Source organism: Aquarana catesbeiana, linkage group LG06 (assembly GCF_042186555.1).
Source record: "Aquarana catesbeiana isolate 2022-GZ linkage group LG06, ASM4218655v1, whole genome shotgun sequence".
In the NCBI taxonomy this organism is placed as follows: domain Eukaryota; kingdom Metazoa; phylum Chordata; class Amphibia; order Anura; family Ranidae; genus Aquarana; species Aquarana catesbeiana.
This window is the reverse complement of record NC_133329.1, coordinates 260929787-260955584: the sequence shown is the minus strand read 5'-3', so window position 1 is coordinate 260955584 and position 25798 is coordinate 260929787. Positions and strand designations below refer to the sequence as shown.

The window sequence follows — 25798 nt, the reverse complement described above, 5'->3', positions numbered from 1 at the left end:
TTTTTTTTGGAGATTAGTGATATTTTGCTTGACCATTTCTAAATCCCGATTGCACACCATGATCTCACCGATGAGGATCTGTGCACTTGCACTGTTGAAATGAGTTTCTTCTTCCACAACATCCACATCACCTAAAAATAAAAAAACACACCATGTATTATAAATATGCAGGCATACATCTATTACTTGAAGCTGTGGTCTCAGACACTGACCTGCTGTGGTCACTATTTCGCCCACTTCTTGAACCTCTCACTCCACATCTTCTTCATGGTGTGTGGGGATTTCCCCTTCTTCATGAGTAGTGGGGTCTGTGGTGTCCTCAGATGTCCCAATTCTTTTCTCCCCTATGTGAATAAAAAAAAAGGTATACTTAGCACACAGATATTTGAGGCCAGAAATAGGAATATGAAACATTGCTTGGAAGTTTCATACATTTGTCTGTATTGGCAGAGTTCAAAGCTGAAAACATGTTTTTTCCCTTTCTAAAGCTGGAATATTTACCTTTTTTGTTAAAGTTTCACACGTGGAGAGACCCCTAGTATCCACTGAAGCACCTGTGTGGGACACCCTAAAAAGAGTGTTCTTATGTCCCACACTAGTGCTCCTGTGTCCAGATGTATAAACAGCTGCTGAGTGTCCTCTCCTTACACTGAATCAAGTTTGCATTTCATTCTAGTTACAAACCCATCTAGACAACAATGTACTAAACGTCTTTTAATACAAATAGGCATGAACAAATGTAGTTAACCTGCATCTGCCAAAAACATCGTATTAGTGGGCGAACGAACAATGTTTACTACGAACGATTACTGTGCCCACGAACCTGAAACTTGCCATTTTAAACTGTACAACAGTAAATGCACACATGAAGCAGCACTAAAGTAATAATAATAATAGGAACACACGACAAATACTTACTTTTTTGCAGCACTTTCTTGATCCATCTGTACTGATCTTGCTCCCTTAATTTCAGGTCTGACCAGTGTTTCCTCAATTGCTCCTTGGATCATCGTACCAAAATTCCTGTGCAGACTTCTCACAAGACAGTCATGATCTTGGCCTTTCTCACATTTGAGTTGCTGTACAGTCCATACTTCCCATCATAGTCGGCCCTCTTCAAGATGTCCACCATCTCTACCATCTCTACAAAAGACATATTTGAGGCCTTATATCTCCTCCTGGATCGGGAACTGCCATGCTCCGGGATTTCCTCATTCTCCTCATTGCTGCTCTCTGCATGCACCTGCTGTCCCTCCACCATATGCGCCGAAAGAGAAGGGGCGGTGAATACACTAGAAAGAAGGTCAGGGGCGGAGTTTCACACATACGCAGTGTATATAAAGCATAACATGCGTGCGTCGTACGTACGATCTGTGAGCGGAGGACGGAGTAGCGTACGCGCTGATCGTGCAAACAAAGGTACAATTTTAACTTGGAGCATCAGTGGTTAGTGACCTTTACTGCTTATAGATTGAGGCCTATATTGGGACAAGATTAGGAGAGTTTAGCCTGCCATTAGGGTTTGTTTTGTGTTGTGTCTTGCAGAGAAAATGGATAAATTTACTGACCCAGACTTCCTGCCAAACGTCATAGACATGTACAGGGAGCTGCCATGTCTCTGGCAAGTCAAACACCGAGAATACTCCAACAAACTAAAGAGGAAGGCAGCGCTGGAGAAACTGTTGGAATTGGTGAAGCTGGTTACTCCCACAGCAGACATCAACTATTTGAAGGCCAAAATTGGTGGCCTGAGGAGCACATATAATAGGGAGCGCAAAAAGGTCCAGGATTCCATGAGATCAGGAGCAGCAGCAGATGTTTATGTCCCCAGGTTGTGATACTTTGACAGACTGCGGTTTTTGTCAGACCAGAGTGAACCCAGGCCATCACTATCTACACTTCCTTCCACACTTCTTTCCACATTAGATGAGGCTTCAGAAGTCCAACCCGGGCCTTCCGCCCAGGAAGAAGATGTGGAGGAGCCCAGCTTGAGCCAGGTATAGCATTGTTCAACATATTTCTTGTCAAAAATTGAATGATGTTAACTAGATGCTATTATTGATCACTAATTTCTGATTAAACAAAGTGGTTTACATATCAATAGACAAAAGTAGCCAAAAATGATTGGGACAAGAATGAAAAATGCTGGGGTCAGAAGGATAGTCTTTTCGATTTGTTAACATTCAATTTGCAACAGTCATGAGCTCAAAATTGTGTGTGATTGATGACCAAAAAACTAAAACTATGTCCCATTTTCATACAAAGGAAAGTCTCAGCCAGGAGGAGGCTGTGGAAAGTGGCAGCCAGGAGGTGGCCGTGGAACGTGGCAGCCAGGAGGTGGCCGTGGAAAGTGGCAGCCAGGAGGTGGCCGTGCCCAGCAGCAAATAATTGATGTCTGCCCTGGGGTACAAAGGCTTCAACAATTCCAACTGTTCCTCCAGCGTTGCCTTCCTCTTTATTTTGTTAGGACCCCTAAAAAATTTAAATATTTTGTTTTGACAAATACTTAGCTATGTGTTTTACTTCAAACAGGATAGTTTAGGCAGTAGGCAGGTACATTTCAAAAATACAATGTCAAATTAAGAAGGGACACCAACACCAACCAACCTATTTGAGGTTTAAAAAATACAAGATTATAATGGCATTGTGGTAACTTGACACACAAAAGGACAAAAAAATATTATGGAGATCACTAGAAAAAAAAAAAATATTCTGGAGATCTGGAGAAAATTTTTTTTTTAAAAAAGAGATCACTATAAAAAAATAAAAAAAGATTATTCTGGAGATCTTGATAAAAAAAACAACAAAAACAAAGATTTTTGAGATCACAAGAAATACTAAAAAATCAGTTTGACAGAACTCTGTGTGAATATCAGCAGCAAAGCAACTTCATTATTCTAGCGTTATAAAGAAGAAGAGAATGCGCTGCATTGAAAGATTAAAAAATCTGCTGCGTGACGAATGTACTAGCTCCATTATGAATGCTAGTTTTACAAGACCGAGCGCTTCCATCTCGTACTTGATTCTGAGCATGCGTGGACTTTTGTGCGTCGGACTTGTGTACAAACAATCAGACTTTCCTTTTGTTGTCAGAAAATTTGAGAACCTGCTCTCAAACATTTGTGTGCGGAAATTCCGACAGCAAATGTTCGATGGAGCATACACACGGTCGGGCTTTCCGACAACGAGCTCACATCGAACATTTCCCATCGGAAAGTCTGATCATGTGTACGCGGCATAAGCCTCAGGCACGCATCCCCTCTGGCAGGTGAATACTTGGATAGAACTGTTCTGCTCTCCTCTCTCCTCGGTGCCAAGAGAATGAACTTTTCCTGGGAGGTTTAACAAATCCCTGTCTTCACTCCTCCTACTGTACAGTGTCCATTGGATCTGTAGTCCAAAGAGTCTATGGGTCCCAATATATATGGCTGCTGTCCCTAACTACAATTCCCAGGATTCTCAGTGCTCTGCATAGAAATCTTTGCGCTTGCTTGGCTTTAGCTCTCCCCCTGCTGGCCAGAGGAGAATGGTGCAGCATAACACAGCATCTCAGAGGGAGAAAAAAATTAAAAGCAATGTCTCCTCCTCCATATTGCTGTAGCCCAACACACAGCAACACATACAGTAGGTTACTTTGGTCCAGCTTGGACAAATGTAACTATGCATATACCATCTCCAAATACAGAAAGGCTTCTTCAGATTAAGAGCTGTGAAAATGTGGAATAGACTCCCTCAAGCGCTGGTTCTGGCCAGCTCAGGAATTTTATTTAAAAAAAGGCCTGGATTATTTCCTAAATGCACATAATACAACTGGATACAAATTTGCATAGGTAAAGTTGATCCAGGGAATATCAGATTGCCTGTTGGGGGATCAGGAAGGATTTTTTTTCTCCAGCTGTAGAGAATTGGATCATGCTTTATTGTTTTTTTGGCCTTCCTCTGGATCAATTGTGGGTATAGGATTGTGTCTATGGAGGTTTTCATTCTGTGTGTGTGTTTTTTTTCTATGTTGGTTGAAGTGGAAGTCTTTGTTCAACCAGATTAACTATGTAACTTTGTAACCATACCTTGCTGATCCCCCCAGAAGTTGAAAATCACTGTAGTAGGTACCACTACTACTAGGGTTGCCACCTCATCCCTTTAAACCCGAACACATATGAATTACACAGGTTCTGAGGCTAATTTAATTCAGATAAGGCACCAAGTGAGTTTAATTATCTCCCTAATCTGCCACAGAACCTGTGTAATTTAAATGTTTTCAGTTTTAAAGGGATAAGGTGGCAACCCTAACTACTACAGTGATCACCACTAGCTCTGGGTCCCGTTACGAGTGGCTGCCCTCCTGCTTACTAAACACAAAAGGTTGTCCACTTGGCTTGGGTGCCATTCAGACAACACTTTGTATTTTCCCAATGAATGGGTGAAAAAATGAGATGGTGACATCACAATCTCCACCTGATCAGAATACACTTTGCATTCATATAGCAAATGCAAAGTGCTCGCAATGTAGCAGGGCAGCCAGAAGCTAGGTGAGATCACCGTAGTAGCCGCGCCGACTACTGTGATTTCCAGCTTCCAGGGAGATCGGCCATGTATATGTGTGGTTACATTGTCTGGACCAATATAACTATAGTGAAAATATCCATGCCTGGAATTCAACTTTAACTGTAGTAGTTTGCATGTTGTTGCAAACCTTGCTGTGCTTTCTGGCAGTGGTGCCTGGATCACAAGACTAGATGAACAGAATACCAACTCATCTAGCAAGTTAACATGTATTAATTTCAATAGTATATTGTGCCTAGAATTTTTCCGCATAAATCCACCTACCCAACTTTCCCAAGAACCTGCAGGATTTTTGGTGGTAATGGGTTCAAGGCGTTTTCGAAGTTTTTTACAAGCATCCTGTGAAGAGGAAAATTAAATATTGAGGATTACTTTTTATTAGCTCATTCATTTTTACATGTTTATTAATGAAACAAATAACTGCATGACTTATTTATTGTTGTGTATTTATATAAAAACAGGGTTGGTAATCATTCTGCAGCTGTGTAAGCCAAGTTATTTCTAGATGATAACCAAATTATTTACAGTATGCATATTTTCTGAATGCTACAATTAATAATTTAATACTAAATACCTTGACTGCCATCCCATTTACATCTGTCCCAACAGTGGCAGCAGTGGCAATAGTATTGGGTACAGAGGTGGTACTTGTTTCACAGATGTGGATGTATGATATAGGTATTCCCAATTCACGGCTGGCAATCTGCATTTACAAGGAAAAACAATATAAGGTTATTCCTTTGTGTGTGTTTAACTTATAATTTTGCACAACCCTAGACATGTGCAATTCATTCGGTCTGAATATAAATTCAGACTAATGTATGGTTATGCGGAGATTGAAATGTATCTGAATCTCCAATGTATCCAAATCTCGTTGAAATTTGTTTCATTTCCTTTCGTATAATCGTTTTCTAACAAATTCCAAATTTTCAGAACAATTTGGATTTGGATCGGTCGAAAAATGATTGATTTTAATTTTGTGTGAAGAATAGCTGGTTTTTAAGGAGTGGGCCGGGAAGCCAGCTGCTGCGTCCTTAACAACCGATGCCTCTTGAGCTGTCAGCGGGGAAGCCCGCTGACAGCTCAAGAGTAGGGATGAGCTTCATGTTCGAGTCGAACACATGTTCGACTCGAACATCGTGTGTTTGGTCGTTCGCTGAATTGCGAACGTTATGGGCCGTTCGCGCCAAATTCGAGCGTCGCGGCCCATAATGCACTGTGGCATCGCAGTGCATTGCTGGCTGATGATTGGCCAAGCATGCACTATGACCCGCATGCTTGGCCAATCACAGCGCTGTCTGTACAGAGAGCCGTAATTGGCCAAAGCAAGGGTGGCTTTGGCCAATTATGGCTCAGGGGGTTTAGTACACACCCCACACTATGTAAGGCCGCTTGCACAGCGGCCCTGTGTAGTGTGTTCCGGCGTTGAGAGAGAGATAGATAGACAGAGAGACAGTGTCATTTGATTTAAGTTAGATAGAGTAGGCAGGTCGAGTCAGTTAGCTGCACTTACAGTGTATTGTGTATATATATGCATCCCAGGTGTTGTATATATATATATATATATATATATATATATATATATATATATATATATACACTGTATTCAGTTTAGCTACATCCTAATCCTCTCTTCCTAATATACTGACAGGCAGGCAGGTGTTTTTACAGTATTTCCAGTTACTGTACTGTGTACCCTGCACAGTTGCACCTACAGTATAGCTACCTGAAGCCAGGTGCTTGTGTGCTTCTTCTGATCCTATTAATAGCACAGGCAGGCTCTTGACGTATACATTTGCAACTTGGCTCTTTCTCAAAGTGGCGATTTCTATAAGTGGGGGAAGCATTTGCAGCGGGTACACATTTGCAACTTGGCTCTTTATCACTCATCATCTGACTGTCTGATCTGAAAATATCATCTTTTTTCTCCCACAGGTATGCTCCTACTGCTGCAACTCCAGCTAGAATCGCATTAGTGAAAACTGTCTCCTATGTCTCTTAACTCTGGTATGCTCCTACTGCAGCAACTCCACCCAAAAACTGAAACACTGCTATCTTTTTTCTTATGTGTCTCTAATAATGATGGTATGTTATTTTTACTTAACTGTCTGTAGACCTGTCCACATTACAATGCTTTATTATCTCCCTTGTCTTACACAAAATTACGGCCCGTTTAACTTTAGTGCCCTCTTGCTATTCTGTTTCTGACTTAAGAATTTTGCCCTGTTAACCAGCCAAGCTTTATAACCTCTTGATTGCTAATTGAAATCCACCCACACCCTACCCCTATCAGTATATATATAAGCTTCTCTTGGGGGAAGCATTTGCAGTGGGTACACATTTGCAACTTGGCTCTTTCTCAAAGTGGCGATTTCTATAAGTGGAATGCACTTCTGACTCTGCACTTATCACTCATCACCTGACTGTCTGATCTGAAAATATCATCTTTGTTCTCCCACAGGTATGCTCCTACTGCTGCAACTCCAGCTAGAATCACATTAATGAAAACTGTCTCCTATGTCTCTTAACTCTGGTATGCTCCTACTGCTGCAACTCCACCCAAAAACTGAAACACTGCTATCTTTTTTCTTATGTGTCTCTAATAATGCTGGTATGTTATTTTTACTTAACTGTCTGTAGACCTGTCCACATTACAATGCTTTATTATCTCCCTTGTCTTACCCAAAATTACGGCCCGTTTAACTTTAGTGCCCTCTTGCTAGTCTGTTTCTGACTTAAGAATTTTGCCCTGTTAACCAGCCAAGCTTTATAACCTCTTGATTGCTAATTGAAATCCACCCACACCCTACCCCTATCAGTATATATATAAGCTTCTCTTGGGGGAAGCATTTGCAGCGGGTACACATTTGCAACTTGGCCCTTTCTCAAAGTGGCGATTTCTATAAGTGGAATGCACTTCTGACTCTGCACTTATCACTCATCATCTGACTGTTTGATCTGAAAATATCATCTTTGTTCTCCCACAGGTATGCTCCTACTGCTGCAACTCCAGCTAGATTCGCATTAGTGAAAACTGTCTCCTATGTCTCTTAACTCTGGTATGCTCCTACTGCTGCAACTCCACCCAAAAACTGAAACACTGCTATCTTTTTTCTTATGTGTCTCTAATAATGCTGGTATCTTATTTTTACTTAACTGTCTGTAGACCTGTCCACATTACAATGCTTTATTATCTCCCTTGTCTTACCCAAAATTACGGCCCGTTTAACTTTAGTGCCCTCTTGCTAGTCTGTTTCTGACTTAAGAATTTTGCCCTGTTAACAGCCAAGCTTTATAACCTCTTGATTGCTAATTGAAATCCACCCTCACCCTACCCCTATCAGTAATTATATATATAAGCTCCTCTTGGGGGAAGCATTTGCAGGGGGTACACATTTGCAACTTGGCTCTTTCTCAAAGTGGCGATTTCTATAAGTGGAATGCACTTCTGACTCTGCACTTATCACTCATCATCTAACTGTCTAATCTGAAAATATCATCTTTGTTCTCCCACAGGTATGCTCCTACTGCTGCAACTCCAGCTAGAATCGCATTAGTGAAAACTGTCTCCTATGTCTCTTAACTCTGGTATGCTCCTACTGCTGCAACTCCAGCTAGAATCGCATTAGTGAAAACTGTCTCCTATGTCTCTTAACTCTGGTATGCTCCTACTGCTGCAACTCCACCCAAAAAGTGAAACACTGCAATCTTTTTTCTTATGTGTCTCTAATAATGCTGGTATGTTATTTTTACTTAACTGTCTGTAGACCTGTCCACATTACAATGCTTTATTATCTCCCTTGTCTTACCCCAAATTACGGCCCGTTTAACTTTAGTGCCCTCTTGCTAGTCTGTTTCTGACTTAAGAATTTTGCCCTGTTAACCAGCCAAGCTTTATAACCTCTTGATTGCTAATTGAAATCCACCCACACCCTACCCCTATCAGTGTATTTATATATATATATATATATATATATATATAAGCTTCTCTTGGGGGAAGCATTTGCAGGGGGTACACATTTGCAACTTGGCTCTTTCTATAAGTGGAATGGACTTCTGAATCTGCACTTCAGCGAATGCACAAAGCGAAGGGACACAAGATAAACACTTTGAAAAACAACACACAGACATCAGGTGAACTTGTTTACTCCTTTAGCTCTTTTTCCTTGTAACATGCATTCTCTACCACTGCTTTTGACAACTCTGTCCTCCATCCTAAAACTGTCTCTCCTTCACCCCTCTTCTCCCCCACACAGCATATATATATCACCCTCACTTCTGTCCTGTCCTTATTACTGCACCCACCAACTCCTGCTAATTCTAAATCCACACACACTAAAAATCTCCAAGTCCCTGGGGCATGTCCCTTCATATAAATCCCTCTCCCATATTACCTCCCTCACCATCTTGCTTCTCCTAACCTCTGGAGATATATCCCCAAACCCTGGGCCTCCATCATTTAACTGTACCCCATGCACCCATCACCCTGCACCCTCTGGCAGCAGCAGCAATCAACACAATTTAGTTCCCATTTCTATTCTTCCCAAGACCAGACTCCCTTTCTCTTGTGCCCTTTGGAACTCCTGCTCTGTCTGCAACAAACTCACCTCTCTCCATGACCTCTTTATTGCCAACTCATTTAACCTACTCGCCATTATCAAAACCTGGCTCCACGAATCTGAGACCCTATTAATACTAACACTCCTTCCACTTCCAAACTTCTCAGCCTAACATCCTTCTTTGACCTGAAGCAGTGGATACATGCTCCAACTCATTCAGAAGGCAATATCCTTGACCTCGTGTTCTCTCACCTTTGCACTCCATGCAACCTTTCTAACTATCCATTGCCTCTCTCTGATCACCACCTTATTAGTTTCACTCTCTCCCTTTCCTTCACCTCCTCTCCCCCCAACCACCTTAAAGTTACCCGCAGAAACCTACGTCATCTCAACCCTTCTCTTCTCTACTCTGCTATCAACAACCTCTATGACAAAATCTCACCCCTATCCTGCACCAACCTAGCCACTTCTGTGCACAACGCTTCACTTCTAGCCTCACTGAACTCACTGGCCCCCCTCACTACACACAGAATCAAGTCCAGACCCCTTCAACCTTGGCAAACAGATGATACTAGAAGTCTGAAAAAACGTAGTCGCGCTCTTGAGCGCCTGTGGCGTAAGACTAAGTCCCAGAGAGATTTCAACCAATATAAATCTGCCCTCCAAAAATACAATTCCAGCCTCCTCTCTGCCAAGCAGACCTATTTTACCACTCTCATTAGCAACTTATCATCCTGTCCCCATCAACTCTTCTCCACCTTCAACTCTCTACTTCATCCTCCACCGCCTCCACTCGCCAACTCACTCACTGCCCAGGAGATCGCCAATCACTTCTAACCAAAGATTGATACTATTCGCGCGGAGATCTCTACTGTGCCGACACCCTCCACGCTTTACACTTCATGCCCACAGGCACAATCATTATTTCCCTCTTTCAACCCCACCACTACAGACGAAGTTGCTAAACTACTTGCTAATGTCCACCTTACCACCTACCCTCTGGATCCTGTTCCCTCACAAATGCTACGTTCACCCTCTGGCCCTATGCTACATTTTCTAACCCATATCTTCAATCTCTCCCTCTCTTCTGGCATCTTCCCTAACTCTCTAAAACATGCACTTGTCAGACCCATACTTAAAAAGCCCTCACTGTACCCATCCAATCTTAACAACCTATGCCCCATCTCCTTGCTCCCCTTCTTATCCAAACTCCTCGAACGTCTGGTCTACAACCGACTGAGTGTCCACCTCGCTGATAATGGCCTTCTTGATCCCCTGCAGTCTGGATTTCGTCCTCAACACTCCACAGAAACTGCTCTCCTAAAACTAACAAACGATCTACTACAGGCCAAAACCAATTGACACTATTCTGTACTCCTACTCCTGGACCTCTCTGCTGCCTTTGATACGGTTGACCACCCCCTCCTCCTCAAAAAACTACACACCTTTGGTCTCCGTGACTGTACACTTCGCTGGTTCTCTTCCTACTTATCCAACTGCACCTTTTAGCGTTTCTTATAACTCTACTTCCTCCTCTCCTCTTCCTTTCTCTGTTGGGGTCCCCCAGGGTTCTGTTCTTGGACCTCTACTATTTTAAATCTTCACCGCCTCCCTGGGTCAACTGATAGCCTCCCATGGTTTCCAATACCACCTCTACGCTGATGACACCCAAATCTATTTCTCTACCCCTCAGCTCACTCCCTCTGTCTCCTCACGTATCACTAATTTACTCTCAGATATATCATTCTGGATGTCACACCACTTCCTCAAACTCAATCTAGCCAAAACCGAACTTATAATTTTTCCTCCCCCATATGCCTCTTCCCCTGATCTCTCTGTCAAAATCGATGGCACAACCATAAGCCCATCCCCACATGCCAAGGTTCTAAGTGTGGTCCTAGACTCTGAACTCTCCTTCAAGCAACACATCCAATCACTGTCCAAATCCTGCCTCCTCAACCTCCGCAACATCTCCAGAATACGCTCCTTTCTAACCAATGACACAACAAAGCTCTTAATTCACTTGCTGGTCATCTCTTGCCTCGACTACTGCAACTCCCTTCTCATTGGCTTACCTCTACATAGTCTATCACCTCTTCAATCCATTATGAATGCCGCTGCCAGACTCATCCACCTTACCAATCACTGTGAGTCTGCCACTCCTCTCTGTCAATCTCTCCACTGGCTCCTGCTCGGCCAAAGAATTAAATTCAAAATTCTAACAACTACGTATAAAGCAATCCATAATTTCGCCCCCAGCTACATCACTAGCTTAGTCTCTAAATACCAACCTACTCGCTCTCTTCGTTCCTCTCAAGACCTCCTGCTCTCTAACTCCCTTGTCACCTCCTCCCATGCTCGCCTCCAGGCCTCTCTCCAATCCTATGGAATGCCCTACCCCAATCTGTTCGCTTATCTCCTACTTTATTTGCTTTCAGACAATCCCTGAAAATCCTTCTCTCCAGAGAAGCCTATCCTACTAACACCTAACAACTGTATTTTCATTTTTTCCATCAGCTCATCCCCCACAGTTATTACCTTTTGTTTCCACTTGACCCTCCCTTCTAGATTGTAAGCTTTAACGAGCAGGGCCCTCTGATCCCTCCTGTATTGATTTGTATTGTAAGTGTACTGTCTGCCCCCATGTTGTAAAGCGCTGTGCAAACTGTTGGCGCTAGATAAATCATGTATAATAATAGTAATTTCCAGTTACTGTACTGTGTACCCTGCAAAGTTGCACCTACAGTATAGCTACCTGAAGCCAGGTACTTGTGTGCTTCTTGTGATCCTATTAATAGCACAGGCAGGCTCTTGATGTATTTCCAGTTACTATACTGTGTACCCTGCACAGTTGCACCTACAGTATAGCTACCTGAAGCCAGGTGCTTGTGTAGGCTCTTGACGTATTTCCAGTTACTGTACTGTGTACCCTGCACAGTTGCACCTACAGTATAGCTACCTGAAGCCAGGTGCTTGTGTAGGCTCTTGACGTATTTCCAGTTACTGTACTGTGTACCCTGCACAGTTGCACCTACAGTATAGCTACCTGAAGCCAGGTGCTTCTGTGCTTCTTGTGATCCTATTAATAGCACAGGCAGGCTCTTGACGTATTTCCAGTTACTGTACTGTGTACCCTGCACAGTTGCACCTACAGTATAGCTACCTGAAGCCAGGTGCTTGTGTGCTTCTTCTGATCCTATTAATAGCACAGGCTCTTGACGTATTTCCAGTTACTGTACTGTGTACCCTGCACAGTTGCACCTACATTATAGCTACCTGAAGCCAGGTGCTTGTGTGGGCTCTTGACGTATTTCCAGTTACTGTACTGTGTACCCTGCACAATACACCTACAGTATAGCTACCTGAAGCCAGGTGCTTGTGTAGGCTCTTGATGTATTTCCAGTTACTGTACTGTGTACCCTGCACAGTTGCACCTACAGTATAGGTACCTGAAGCCAGGTGCTTGTGTAGGCTCTTGACATATTTCCAGTTACTGTACTGTGTACCCTGCACAGTTGCACCTTCAGGATAGCTACCTGAAGCCAGGTGCTTGTGTGCTTCTTCTGATCCTATTAATAGCACAGGCAGTCTCTTGATGTATTTCCAGTTACTGTACTGTGTACCCTGCACAGTTGCACCTACAGTATAGCTACCTGAAGCCAGGTGCTTGTGTGGGCTCTTGACGTATTTCCAGTCACTGTACTGTGTACCCTGCACAGTTTCACCTACAGTATAGCTACCTGAAGCCAGGTGCTTGTGTGGGCTCTTGACATATTTCCAGTTACTGTACTGTGTACCCTGCACAGTTGCACCTACAGTATAGCTACCTGAAGCCAGGTGCTTGTGTAGGCTCTTCATGTATTTCCAGTTACTGTACTGTGTACCCTGCACAGTTGCACCTACAGTATAGCTACCTGAAGACAAGTGCAGGTGTAGGCTCTTGACGTATTTCCAGTTACTGTACTGTATACCCTGCACAGTTGCACCTACAGTATAGCTACCTGAAGCCAGGTGCTTGTGTAGGCTCTTGACGTATTTCCAGTTACTGTACTGTGTACCCTGCACAGTTGCACCTACAGGATAGCTACCTGAAGTCAGGTGTTTGTGTGCTTCTTGTGATCCTATTAATAGCACAGGTAGGCTCTTGACGTATTTCCAGTTACTGTACTTTGTACCCTGCACAGTTGCACCTACAGTATAGCTACCTGAAGCCAGGTGCTTGTGTAGGCTCTTGATGTATTTCCAGTTACTGTACTGTGCACCCTGCACAGTTGCACCTACAGTATAGCTACCTGAAGACAAGTGCGGGTGTAGGCTCTTGACGTATTTCCAGTTACTGTACTGTATACCCTGCACAGTTGCACCTACAGTATAGCTACCTGAAGCCAGGTGCTTGTGTAGGTTCTTGACGTATTTCCAGTTACTGTACTGTGTACCCTGCACAGTTGCACCTACAGTATAGCTACCTGAAGCCAGGTGCTTGTGTAGGCTCTTGATGTATTTCCAGTTACTGTACTGTGTACCCTGCACAGTTGCACCTACAGTATAGCTACCTGAAGACAAGTGCGGGTGTAGGCTCTTGACGTATTTCCAGTTACTGTACTGTATACCCTGCACAGTTGCACCTACAGTATAGCTACCTGAAGCCAGGTGCTTGTGTAGGCTCTTGACGTATTTCCAGTTACTGTACTGTGTACCCTGCACAGTTGCACCTACAGGATAGCTACCTGAAGTCAGGTGCTTGTGTGCTTCTTGTGATCCTATTAATAGCACAGGTAGGCTCTTGATGTATTTCCAGTTACTGTACTGTGTACCCTGCACAGTTGCACCTACAGTATAGCTACCTGAAGACAAGTGCGGGTGTAGGCTCTTGACGTATTTCCAGTTACTGTACTGTATACCCTGCACAGTTGCACCTACAGTATAGCTACCTGAAGCCAGGTGCTTGTGTAGGCTCTTGACGTATTTCCAGTTACTGTACTGTGTACCCTGCACAGTTGCACCTACAGGATAGCTACCTGAAGTCAGGTGCTTGTGTGCTTCTTGTGATCCTATTAATAGCACAGGTAGGCTCTTGACGTATTTCCAGTTACTGTACTTTGTACCCTGCACAGTTGCACCTACAGTATAGCTACCTGAAGCCAGGTGCTTGTGTAGGCTCTTGATGTATTTCCAGTTACTGTACTGTGCACCCTGCACAGTTGCACCTACAGTATAGCTACCTGAAGCCAGGTGCTTGTGTAGGTTCTTGACGTATTTCCAGTTACTGTACTGTGTATCCTGCACAGTTGCACCTACAGTATAGCTACCTGAAGCCAGGTGCTTGTGTAGGCTTTGACGTATTTCCAGTTACTGTACTGTGTACCCTGCACAGTTGCATCTACAGGATAGCTACCTGAAGCCAGGTGCTTGTGTGCTTCTTGTGATCCTTATAATAGCACAGGCAGGCTCTTGACGTATTTCCAGTTACTGTACTGTGTACCCTGCACAGTTGCACCTACAGTATAGCTACCTGAAGCCAGGTGCTTGTGTAGGCTCTTGACATATTTCCAGTTACTGTACTGTGTACCCTGCACAGTTGCACCTACAGTATAGCTACCTGAAGCCAGGTGCTTGTGTAGGCTCTTGACATATTTCCAGTTACTGTACCATGTACCCTGCACAGTTGCATCTACAGTATAGCTACCTGAAGACAAGTGCAGGTGTTCTCATACTAATAATACTACAGGCAGGCAGTTGATTCAGCTAGCTGCATTATAATCGGTGTGTGTGTGTGTGTGTGTGTGTGTGTGTGTGTATATATATATATATATATATATACACATCCCAGTTTTGTGCAGCTACATCTCACTGCAGGCCAATAGTATGTCTGGAAGGCCAACAAGGAGAGGCAGACAGTCACAAGCCAAAAAAAGAGGGCAAGCAGGCTCTGTGTCTAGAGGCAACAATGCTGGTCGTGGACGCGGTGCATCCTCATCAGCACGTGGCCGTGGGACACGCTTGGCCTTTTTTTCGGCAGCTGGCCATGTTGAGCCTCAACATGCGGAAGACTTGGTCGAGTGGATGACCAAGCCGTCCTCATCCTCCTCATCCCCTCTCACCCAGGCTCAGGGTACATTGTCTGGCAAAGCAGCTGCCAACGCAGCCTCTTCTCTCGGCTCAGCCACTCCTTCCCTAGCCCCACCATGTCCTCCTGAGGAGTCCCCCGAACTGTTTGACCACAGTGTTGGGTACATGCTCCAGGAGGATGCCCAGCATTTTGAAGGCTCCGATGATGGTACTCAGCTAGAGGAAGGCATTAACATGAGCCCAGACAGAGGGGGGGCCCAAGAAGGACAGCAATCTGGCAGTCATGTTCCCCCTGCTGCAGCATACTGCCCAGTTATGAGGAGGGAGGGAATGATGAGGTCACTGACTCCACGTGGGTGCCTGATAGGAGAGAGGAGGAGGAGGCATATCACTAATGAGGCAGGATGCCCTCCAGGGGCCAGCCTAAGAGCAGCACATTGACTGCATCACACCGCAGAGCTCCGCATGTGCAGGGCGCTGCTGTCTCTGCGTGTTATTCCAAAAGTTCTTTGGTGTGGGCCTTTTTTAAGACGAGTGCATCAGATCGCACCCCATGCTATTTTCAACATATGTCTCAAGCGTATCTCGCGTGGCCAAAACATCTCCCGCTTGGGCACCACATGCTTGACCAGACATATGTTGACCTGCCATGCAGTTCGTTGGCAAGCGTACCTAAAAGACTAACACCAAAGAACAAAGAGGACCTCTCCTTGCTCCTCATCAGCTGGGATCTCCAACCCCACTATACCTTCAGTCCTCTCTGAGACCTGCACTGAGAGGAATGAAGGTGTAGAATTAGGTGTGTCACAGCCAAGTACTTGCAGGCAATCTGCTATCAGTATACCGAGGTCAGACTGTACCAGGCAAATTTCCCTGCCCCAGCTGCTGCACCGCAGAAAGAAGTTCGCTCCCAGCCATCCACATGCCCAGAGGTTGAATGCTAGCTTGGCTAAATTGCTAGCACTTCAACTGCTACCTTTTCAGTTGGTAGACTCTGCCCCCTTCCGTGAGTTTGTGGAATGTGCGGTTCCTCAGTGGCAGGTTCCCAAACGCCACTTTTTCTCACGGAAGGTGATTCCGGCTCTCTACCGGCATGTGGAAAACAAGTTCTTGGCCTAGCTGGACAGGGCGGTCAGCGGTAAGGTGCATATTACCACTGACTCATGGTCCAGCAGGCATGGACAGGGACATTACCTAAGTTTCACGGTGCATTGGGTGACTCTGCTGGCAGCTGGGAAGGATGCAGGACAAGATGCAGTAGTGTTGGTGGTTGTTCCGCCACCACGCCTCCAAAATGCCACTACTGGTGATTCTGACACACCTCTCTCCTCCACCCCCTCTTCTTCTTCCTCCATGGCCTCTTCCTGTGCTTTGTCCTCGGAACCAGCGGTGCTCCGTAGGCGTTCAAGGGGCTACGCAAGTACGCAGGCCAAAAGATGCCATGCGGTGCATGAGCTGGTGTGCTTGGGGGACAGGAGCCACACTGGGGCAGAGATTCTGTCAGCTCTGCAGGGGCAGGTTCAGAGGTGGTTGATGCCATGCCAACTTAAGGCAGGAATGGTGGTTTGCGACAATGGCACCAACCTCGTCTCCGCCCTCCGACAGGGACAACTGACCCATGTGCCCTGTTTGGCTCACGTCCTTAACTTGGTGGTGCAGCGGTTCTTGGGCAGGTACCCGGGCTTACAGGATGTCCTGAGGCAGGCCAGGAAAGTCTGTGTGCATTTCCGCTGGTCATATAATGCCAGTGCTCAACTGGCAGATCTCCAAAAGGAATTTAACCTGCCCAAGAACCGCTTAATCTGTGACATGCCCACCAGGTGGAACTCAACGTTGGCCATGCTGCAGCGGCCGCACATGCAGCAGAGGGCCATCAATGAGTACCTGTGCGACTATGGCACCAGGACAGGGTCAGGGGAGCTTGTTTTTTTTCCCCATGCCAGTGGGCCATGATCAGGGATGCATGCACTGTCCTGTCACCATTTGAGGAGGCCACAAGGATGGTGAGCAGTGACAGTGCATGCATCAGTGACACTGTCCCCCTTGTCCACCTGTTGGAGCACACGCTGCGTGGAATAATGGACAGGGCACTTGAGGCAGGAAGAGGAGGACTTCCTTAGCTCTCAAGGCCCCTTTTATCCAGACAGTGTTCCTGCGTGCCCGCCGATCACACAGGAAGAGGACGAGGAGGAGGATTGTGTCATCATGGAGGTGGAGCTTGGCACTCAGCATCAGCAGCAGTCTATAAGGGATCATTTACAGTCACAAGAAAACCATGGACTTGTATGTGGCTGGGAGGAAGTGGCTGCGGATCATGTCATCCTTAGTGACCCAGAGGACTCCGGACCGAATGCCTCAGCAAACCTACGCTGCATGGCCTTCCTGATCCTGCAAAGCCTGCGGAAGGATCCTCGTATTCCTGGTATCAAGGAGGGGGATTGTTAGTGGCTGGCAACCCTCCTTGATCCATGTTACAAGGGTAAGGTTGCGGACCTTATCTTGCTGTCGCAGAGGGAGCAGAGAATGAAACATCTTCGGGAAGCCTTGCAGAAAGGTCTGCGCAACGTGTTCCCAGAGACTGGGAGGTTACAAACTCCTGTTCCTGGACAACGTGTTGCTGAGGCTTCGATTAGTCAAAGAAGGAGCGATGGAGAAGGTGGCCGTCTGACCGATGCGTTCAGACAATTTTTTTAGTCCGCAGCCCCAAGGTATGATCGATTCTATCAACCATCGCCAGCATCTGTTTTACATGGTGCAGGAATACCTAGGGGCAAGATCTGACTTGGACACCTTTTCCACCAAAAATCCTCTGGGTTACTGGGTCTTGAGGATGGATCACTGGCCAGAGCTGGCACAGTATGCAATTGAGCTACTGGCCTGTCCTGCATCCAGCGTTCTTTCATAACGCACATTCAGTGCTGCTGGAGGCTTTGTAACCGATCACAGGGCGCGCCTGTCCACCGACTCGGTCGATCGACTGACCTTCATAAAAATGAATCAGTCTTGGATCACCACCAGATACCAAGCACCTGATGCTGATGTAACCGAATACATTTTTTTGAAATGTCAGATCCCTTCAAGACTGCCTATGCTGATGCTGAGTGACTATCCTGTTATGCTGAGTGACTATCCTCTTCCTCCTCAATGATCATGCTGATAGCTTGTAAGAATATTTTTGTTTCTGGGTGCTGCCACCAGTGGCTAAGGCCCAATTTTTCAGCCCCAGTTTAACAGGGGCATGTAATTACAATTTTTGATGCAATTCTTTTCAGCAGGGCTCATTCCTGCGCTCCAACTAGAGTATCTGTGAGGGGTTGCAGTGTTGTGGCACCAGCACCAGTGCCTAGGGCCCAATTTTTCAGCCCATTTAACAGGGCCGTGTAATTACAATTTTTGATGCAATTCTTTGCAAAAGGGCTTGTTCCTGCGCTCCAACTAGAGTATCTGTGAGGGGTTGCAGTGTTGTGGCACCAGTGCCTAAGGCCCAATTTTTCTGTCCCTGTTCAACAGGGACATGTAATTACAATTCTTGATCTGATATTTCACAGCAGGGCCCGTTCCAGCACCCACCAAGAGTAACTGTGAGGACTTACAGTGTTGTGGCACCACCACCACCAAAGGCCCAATTTTTCTGCCCCTGTTCAACAGGGGCATGTAATTACAATTCTTGATCTAATACTTCACAGCAGGGCCCTGTGAGGGCTTACAGTGTTGTGGCAACACCAACACCTAAGGTCACAATTTCTGCAGAGTATATAGGGCAGGCCCCTACTTTCAAACATCCAACTTACAAACGACTCCTACTTGCAAAGGGAAGGAGACAACAGGAAGTGAGATGAAATCTACCCCTAGGAAGGGAAATTCTCTCCTGTAAGAGTTAATATGGGAAAAACATTTCTCCTTTCCACTGATGCTTTATCACCAATCCTTGTTTCACTAAAACCCCCAAATTTTCTAAAAACATTTGTCGCTGGGACAGAAAGTGAGGTGAAATCTTCTGAAGAGGAGCACAGACAGCAAAACAAACGTCACAGGGGTGATATTCCTTCCCTATGTTTTCCAAAAAGCTTAAAATAGATTTTTTGGCTGGAGCTAAACACGTTAAAAATGTACCAGTTCAAAATTACAAACAGATTCTAATTAACAACAAACCTACAGTCCCTGTCTTGTTTGCACCGCCTGTATACTGCTGTTCAGAGTATATAGGGCCTGGGGGCCCCACGCCTTTCCTTTTTTTAATTTGGGTACGGGGTTCCCCTTAATATCCATACAAGACCCAAAGGGCCTGGTAATGGACCTGGTAATGCCGTTTGTCTCACTGATTTTCATCCCTATTACCGGGACCTGACATTACATTAAAGCTGTAAGCAGTTTTAAATTACTTTTATTCCTTTAAAAATGTCATTTTGTTGCAGGGACTGTTCTAAGCACGGGAAACACGCGCCACTTTACAGGCATACTAAAGACACACCTCAGTTACGATATTTAAAGGAATATTTCACTTTTTTTTTACTTTGAGCATCATTAAAATCACTGCTCCCGAAAAAACGTCCGTTTTTAAGACTTTTTTTGCATTGATACATGTTCCCTGGGGCAGGACCCGGGCCCCCAAACCCTTTTTAGGACAATACCATGCAAATTAGCCTTTAAAATTAGAACTTTTGATTTCGAACGTTCGAGTTCCATAGACTTCAATGGGGTTCTAACGTTCGTGCAAATTTTCGGTCCGTTCGCAGGTTCTGGTGCAAACCGAACCGGGGGGGGGGGGTTTCGGCTCATCCCTACTCAAGAGGCATCGGTTGTTAAGGGTGACTAAACAAAAGAATGCCGGCAATGAAAAATGCAAGAAAAAAAAAACAGTGTGGGGTCCATACCAGGCCCTTTGGGTTGGTTGATGGGGTCAAGGGCCTCTTCTCCACAACCCTGGCCGGTAGTTGTGGGGGTCTGTGGGCAGGGGGCTTATCGGAATCTGGAAGCATCCTTTAACAAAGGGTGCCCCCAGATCCCGCCCCCACATGTGAATGAGTAGGGGTACATAGTACCCCTACTTATTCACCAAAAAAGTGTAAAAATTTATTAGAAACACACAACACAAGTTTTTGAGAAGTCCTTTATAAAAAAAAAAAAATGTCCCCCGATGTAGAGTCATCAATCTCGACGAAGGCTCCTGTCGTCTGACAGTTCTTAAATAACTAAGGAATGGGGCCACCTGATGACTTGTAACAGATTCCCCTTGTGATATCATCCGGGGCATGCTGGGTTGATGGTGTCACAAGAGGGTGAGACCACCCAGTCACTTTGCCGGGCGGCCCCATCCAATAGCTATTTAAGAACTGTCAGACGACGGAAGCTGGCAGATGGCAGGAGCCTTCATTGGGACCAGAGTTTTTTTTTCCTTTGATTGATGATGGATCTACACTTTCTTTTTATCTTAGATTTTTTTAATTAAGGATTTAAAAAAACCTGTGTTGTGTTTTTTTTTTTACTTGTTATACTTTTTTGGTGAATTAGTAGAGGGCTTTCATATTCTGATAAGCCCCCTTTGCACAGACCCCCTCAACCACCAGCCAGGATTGTGGGGAAGAGCCCCTCTGCCCCAAAACACTCCTCATGTTTAAGGCATGTGGCCTGGTATTGTACAGGGCGAGCGCTGCCCCCTCCTTTTGCCTGGCCTGCATGCTCAGATAATGGTGGTGCATGGATTTTGGGGGGATTCCATACCATTTAAATTTTTTTTTGGCGTGGGGTTCCTCTCAAAATCCATACCAGACCAAGTGTGGGGGGACTCCCAAACTTTTTTTTGAAACAAGCATTTGGTTGTTAAGGACGCCAGCGGCTGCCCACTCCTTAAAGAGGAAGTAAACCCTGATGGGTTTTACTTCCTCTTTGTTCCCCTGCAAAGTAAAAGCATAATGGGCTAGTATGCATCGCATACTAACCCATTATGTGCCACTTATCTGAAAATGAAGCCTGCGGTTTCAATACTGGTGGCCACATCCATCTTCTGCCCCCTTCCGGGGCTGCAGACCCCATCAGTCACGGCACATACGAGTGAAGAAACAGCACAGAGGTCCGTTTCTTCACAGCGCATGCGCCGGTGACATCATCAGCGCAGTGTACAGGAAATATCTCCTAAATGATGCACGTTTAGCAGAGATTTCCACTACTTATAGGTAAGCCTTATTATAGGCTTACCTATAGGTAAAATGTACAAATGTGGGTCTACAACCACTTTAACAACCAGCTATTCGGATTTCTGAATATACAACAGAAATGCCGAAGATACGGAACAAATTGGTCCAATATTGCGTCAATGGACCAATTCGTTTTCGGAATTCGTATTGTATTTTTAGCATTGTTTATTCAGAATAGCATTCATTTTTATCTATTTTTTTTTTAACGGTGCAGGGTCCCCTCATTCTCTATACTAGGCCCTTCGGATCTAGTACGGATTTTAAGTGTAAATCCATGGCAAAGTAAAAAAAACAAACAAAAAAACAGAAACAAACGGCATGGGGTCCCCTCCAAAATCCATACCAGACCCTTATCCGAGCAGGCCAGGAAGGGGGGGGGGGACACGAGTGAGCGACCCCCCCCTCTCCTGAACCATACCAGGCCACATGCCCTCAAGATGACATCTCCCCACAACCCTGGCCTGGTGGTTGTGGGGGTCTATGGGCTGGGGGGCTTATTGGAATCTGTAAGTCTTCTTTAACAAGGAGGGCCCCCTTGCCCCAAAGCACCTTGTTCCTATGTTAATGGGGACAATGGCCCCTTCCCCACAACCCTGGCCCAAGAACCCGACCCCCCATGTAAATGAGTATGTGGTACATGACACCAAAAAGCACCCAAAGGGCCTGGCATGGATAAGGGAGGGGCAGGCCCCCTAGTGTTAACCCCTTCCCGGCCAGTGACATTTACATTACAACGGTCCCAAAAATGTGTCAAAAGTGTCGCAATACAGCTAAAAATCACAGATCACCGCAATTACTAGTAAAAAATAATAAAATAATAAAAATATAAATGCCATAAATCTTTTCCATAGTTTGTAGACGCTATAACTTTTGCACAAACCAATCAATATACGCTTATTGCAATTTTTTTTTACCAAAAATATGTAGAATACATATCGGCCTAAACTGAGGAAAAAATGTGTTTGTTATTTTTAAATTGGGATATTTACTATAGCAAAAAGTAAAACATATTGTGTTTTTTTCAAAATTGTCGCTCTTCTTTTGTTTATAGCGCGAAAAATAAAAAACGCAGAGGTGATCAAATACCACCAAAAGAAAGCTCTATTTGTGGGGAAAAAAGGACGTCAATTTTGTTTGGGTACAACATCGCACGACTGCGCAATTGTCAGTTAAAGTGATGCAGTGCCATATCGCAAAAAATAGCCCAGTCATTGAGCAGCCAAATCTTCCGGGACTGAAGTGGTTAACCAATTATACCTGGCACACAGTGGTGTATTTAGGTTTTGTGCTGCCCTAGGCCTGACTTAATTCACGCCCCCTCATTTAAATATGAACCACCCCTTCCTGTCAAGGCCACACCCCTTCCTATTTAGGACACGCCCTGTAAACCACACCCCTTCCTCTTTCAATTAATGGGCACAGTGGCAGCAATTGATGGGCACAGTGGCAGCAATTAATGGGCACAGTGGCAGCAATTAATGGGCACAGTGGTGGCAATTGATGGTCACAGTGGCTGCGTTTGATGGGCACAATGGCTACGTTTGATGGGCACAGTGGTGCGTTTGATGGGCACAGTGGTGCGTTTGATGGGCACAGTGGTGGCAATTGATGGGCACAGTGGCTGCGTTTGATGGCACAGTGGTGACAATTGATGGGCACAGTGGTGCGTTTGATGGGCACAGTGGCTGCGTTTGGCGGCACAGTGGCTGCGTTTGGCGGCACAGTGGCTGCGTTTGGGGGCACAGTGGCTGTGTTTGGGGGCACAGTGGCTGCGTTTGGGGGCACAGTGGATGCGTTTGGGGGCACAGTGGCTGCGTTTGGGGGCACAGTGGCTGCGTTTGGGGGCACAGTGGCTGCGTTTGGGGGCACGGTAGCTGCATTTGGGGGCACAGTGGATGCGTTTGGGGGCACAGTAGCTGCATTTGGGGGCACAGTGGATGCGTTTGGGGGAACAGTGGATGCGTTTGGGGGCACAGTAGCTGCATTTGGGGGCACAGTGGATGCGTTTGGGGGCACAGTAGCTGCATTTGGGGGCACAGTGGATGCGTTTGGGGGCACAGTAGCTGCATTTGGGGGCACAGTGGATGCGTTTGGGGGCACAGTAGCTGCATTTGGGGGCACAGTGGATGCGTTTGGGGGCACATTGGATGCGTTTGGGGGCACAGTGGCTGCGTTTGGGGGCACAGTGGATGCGTTTGGGGGCACAGTGGATGCATTTGGGGGCACAGTGGATGCGTTTGAGGGCACGGTAGCTGCATTTGGGGGCACAGTGGATGCATTTGGGGGCACAGTGGATGCGTTTGGGGGCACAGTGGATGCGTTTGGGGGCACAGTAGCTGCATTTGGGGGCACAGTGGATGCGTTTGGGGGCACAGTAGCTGCATTTGGGGGCACAGTGGATGCGTTTGGGGGCACAGTAGCTGCATTTGGGGGCACAGTGGATGCATTTGGGGGCACAGTGGATGCGTTTGGGGGCACAGTGGATGCATTTGGGGGCACAGTGGATGCGTTTGGGGGCACAGTAGCTGCATTTGGGGGCACAGTGGATGCATTTGGGGGCACAGTGGATGCGTTTGGGGGCACAGTGGATGCATTTGGGGGCACAGTGGATGCGTTTGGGGGCACAGTAGGGCATTTGGGGGCACAGTGGATGAGTTTGGGGGCACAGTGGATGCGTTTGGGGGCACAGTGGATGCATTTGGGAGCACAGTGGATGCGTTTGGGGGCACAGTGGATGCATTTGGGGGCACAGTGGATGCGTTTGGGGGCACAGTGGATGCATTTGGGGGCACAGTGGATGCGTTTGGGGGAACAGTGGATGCGTTTGGGGGCACAGTAGCTGCATTTGGGGGCACAGTAGCTGCATTTGGGGGCACAGTGGATGCGTTTGGGGGCACAGTAGCTGCATTTGGGGGCACAGTGGATGCATTTGGGGGCACAGTGGATGCGTTTGGGGGCACAGTGGATGCGTTTGGGGGCACAGTAACTGCATTTGGGGGCACAGTGGATGCGTTTGGGGGCACAGTGGATGCATTTGGGGGCACAGTGGATGCATTTGGGGGCACAGTGGCTGCATTACTAAAGCTGCCGGGGTTACAGTATACAAGTTTTTAAATGAATTACCTGGGGGTTCCCGCCGTCGTCGTCCTCCTCTCTCTCCTCCTTCTCCGGTGACCAGAGAGACACATCCCGACTCCCAGAGCTGGATTGCAGAGGTGGGTAGGCGGAGCATTAGGCTCCGGCTCCATCAGTCAAGCTGACAGAGTCAGTCACGGTCCATTTTATGGGGGCGGCAGTCGCTCCCTCCCTTGGCCACAGTACGTGGCCGCGGGAGGCTGTATCAGAGCGGGAGCTGGCCGCGGGAGGCAGTATCTGTTCGGGACGTGGGGAGGACGGGTTGGGGGGGTTTTGCACGGGGGGGGGGCGGCAAAAAAGCAGCTGTCCCCCCGCAAAGTGCCGCCCTAGGCCTAGGCCTTGTTGGCCTAGGCCAAGACACAGCACTGCTGGCACATGCTAAAGATTATCAACTTCATGTGTAGGTTGAAACAGTCATTAAGTAAAACAGAAGCAGCTGTAGGAGGCTTAAAACTGGAAGAACAGCCAAACTGCTACTAAGGTGAGGTTGTAGAAGACAGTTTCTTGTTACAGGTCATACACCATGGCAAGACCGAACACAGCAGCAAGACATAAAGTAGTTATACTGCATCAGCAAGGCCTCTCCCAGGCAAAGATTTCAAAGTATGCTGAGGTTTCAAGATGGGCCATGGCAAGCTCTTTTGAAGCAGCCCAAAGGACAAGGTTGAGGACCTTGAGGACCATAGATACAGTGGTTGGCCAAGGAAAAGGGTACACCATGGTTCCTTCCCTTTGACATCAGAAGATGTCCAGCAGTGACATCAGTACAGAACTGGCAGGAACCAGTGGGCCCCAGGTACACCCATCTACTGTTCAGAGAAGTCTGTCCAGAAGTGGTCTTCATGGAAAAATTGCAGCCAAAAAGCCATACCTCTGACATGGAAATAAGGCTGAGCGATTCAACTATGCATGAAAACATAAGATCTGAGGTGCAGAAAAAATGGCAGCAGGTGCTCTGTACTGATGAGTCAAAATTTTAAATATTTGGCTGTAGCATTAGGCAGTTTGCCAAAGGGCTGGTGAGTGGTACAATAATGAGTGTCTGCAGGCAACAGTGAAGCATGATGGAGTTTCCTTACAAGTTTGGGGCTGCATTTCTGGAAATGGAGTTGGAGATTTGGTCATTCTCAATGATGCCCTCCATGCTGATACGGACAAATACTTATGCATCATGCCATACCATCAGAGAGGCGTGTGACTGGCCCTAAACTTATTTTCCTGTCGCATCATCATGGCAGCATACACGTTGGGTTGTGACTCTGCCTCCACAACCTGATA

General features: G+C 46.2%; 1 protein-coding gene across 1 annotated transcript in view; it reads right to left on the bottom strand.

The window, feature by feature from the left end:
• LOC141146729 (aldehyde oxidase-like) overlaps positions 1-25798 on the bottom strand; it is a 433392-nt gene that overhangs the window by 56792 nt on the left and 350802 nt on the right. Inside the window, exons 28-29 of the mRNA XM_073633239.1 lie at positions 5138-5266; positions 4828-4902 (exon numbers count right to left, since the gene is read on the bottom strand). Of these exons, the coding sequence (XP_073489340.1) occupies positions 4828-4902; positions 5138-5266 (204 nt within the window). The remainder of the gene's footprint in view (positions 1-4827; positions 4903-5137; positions 5267-25798) is intronic.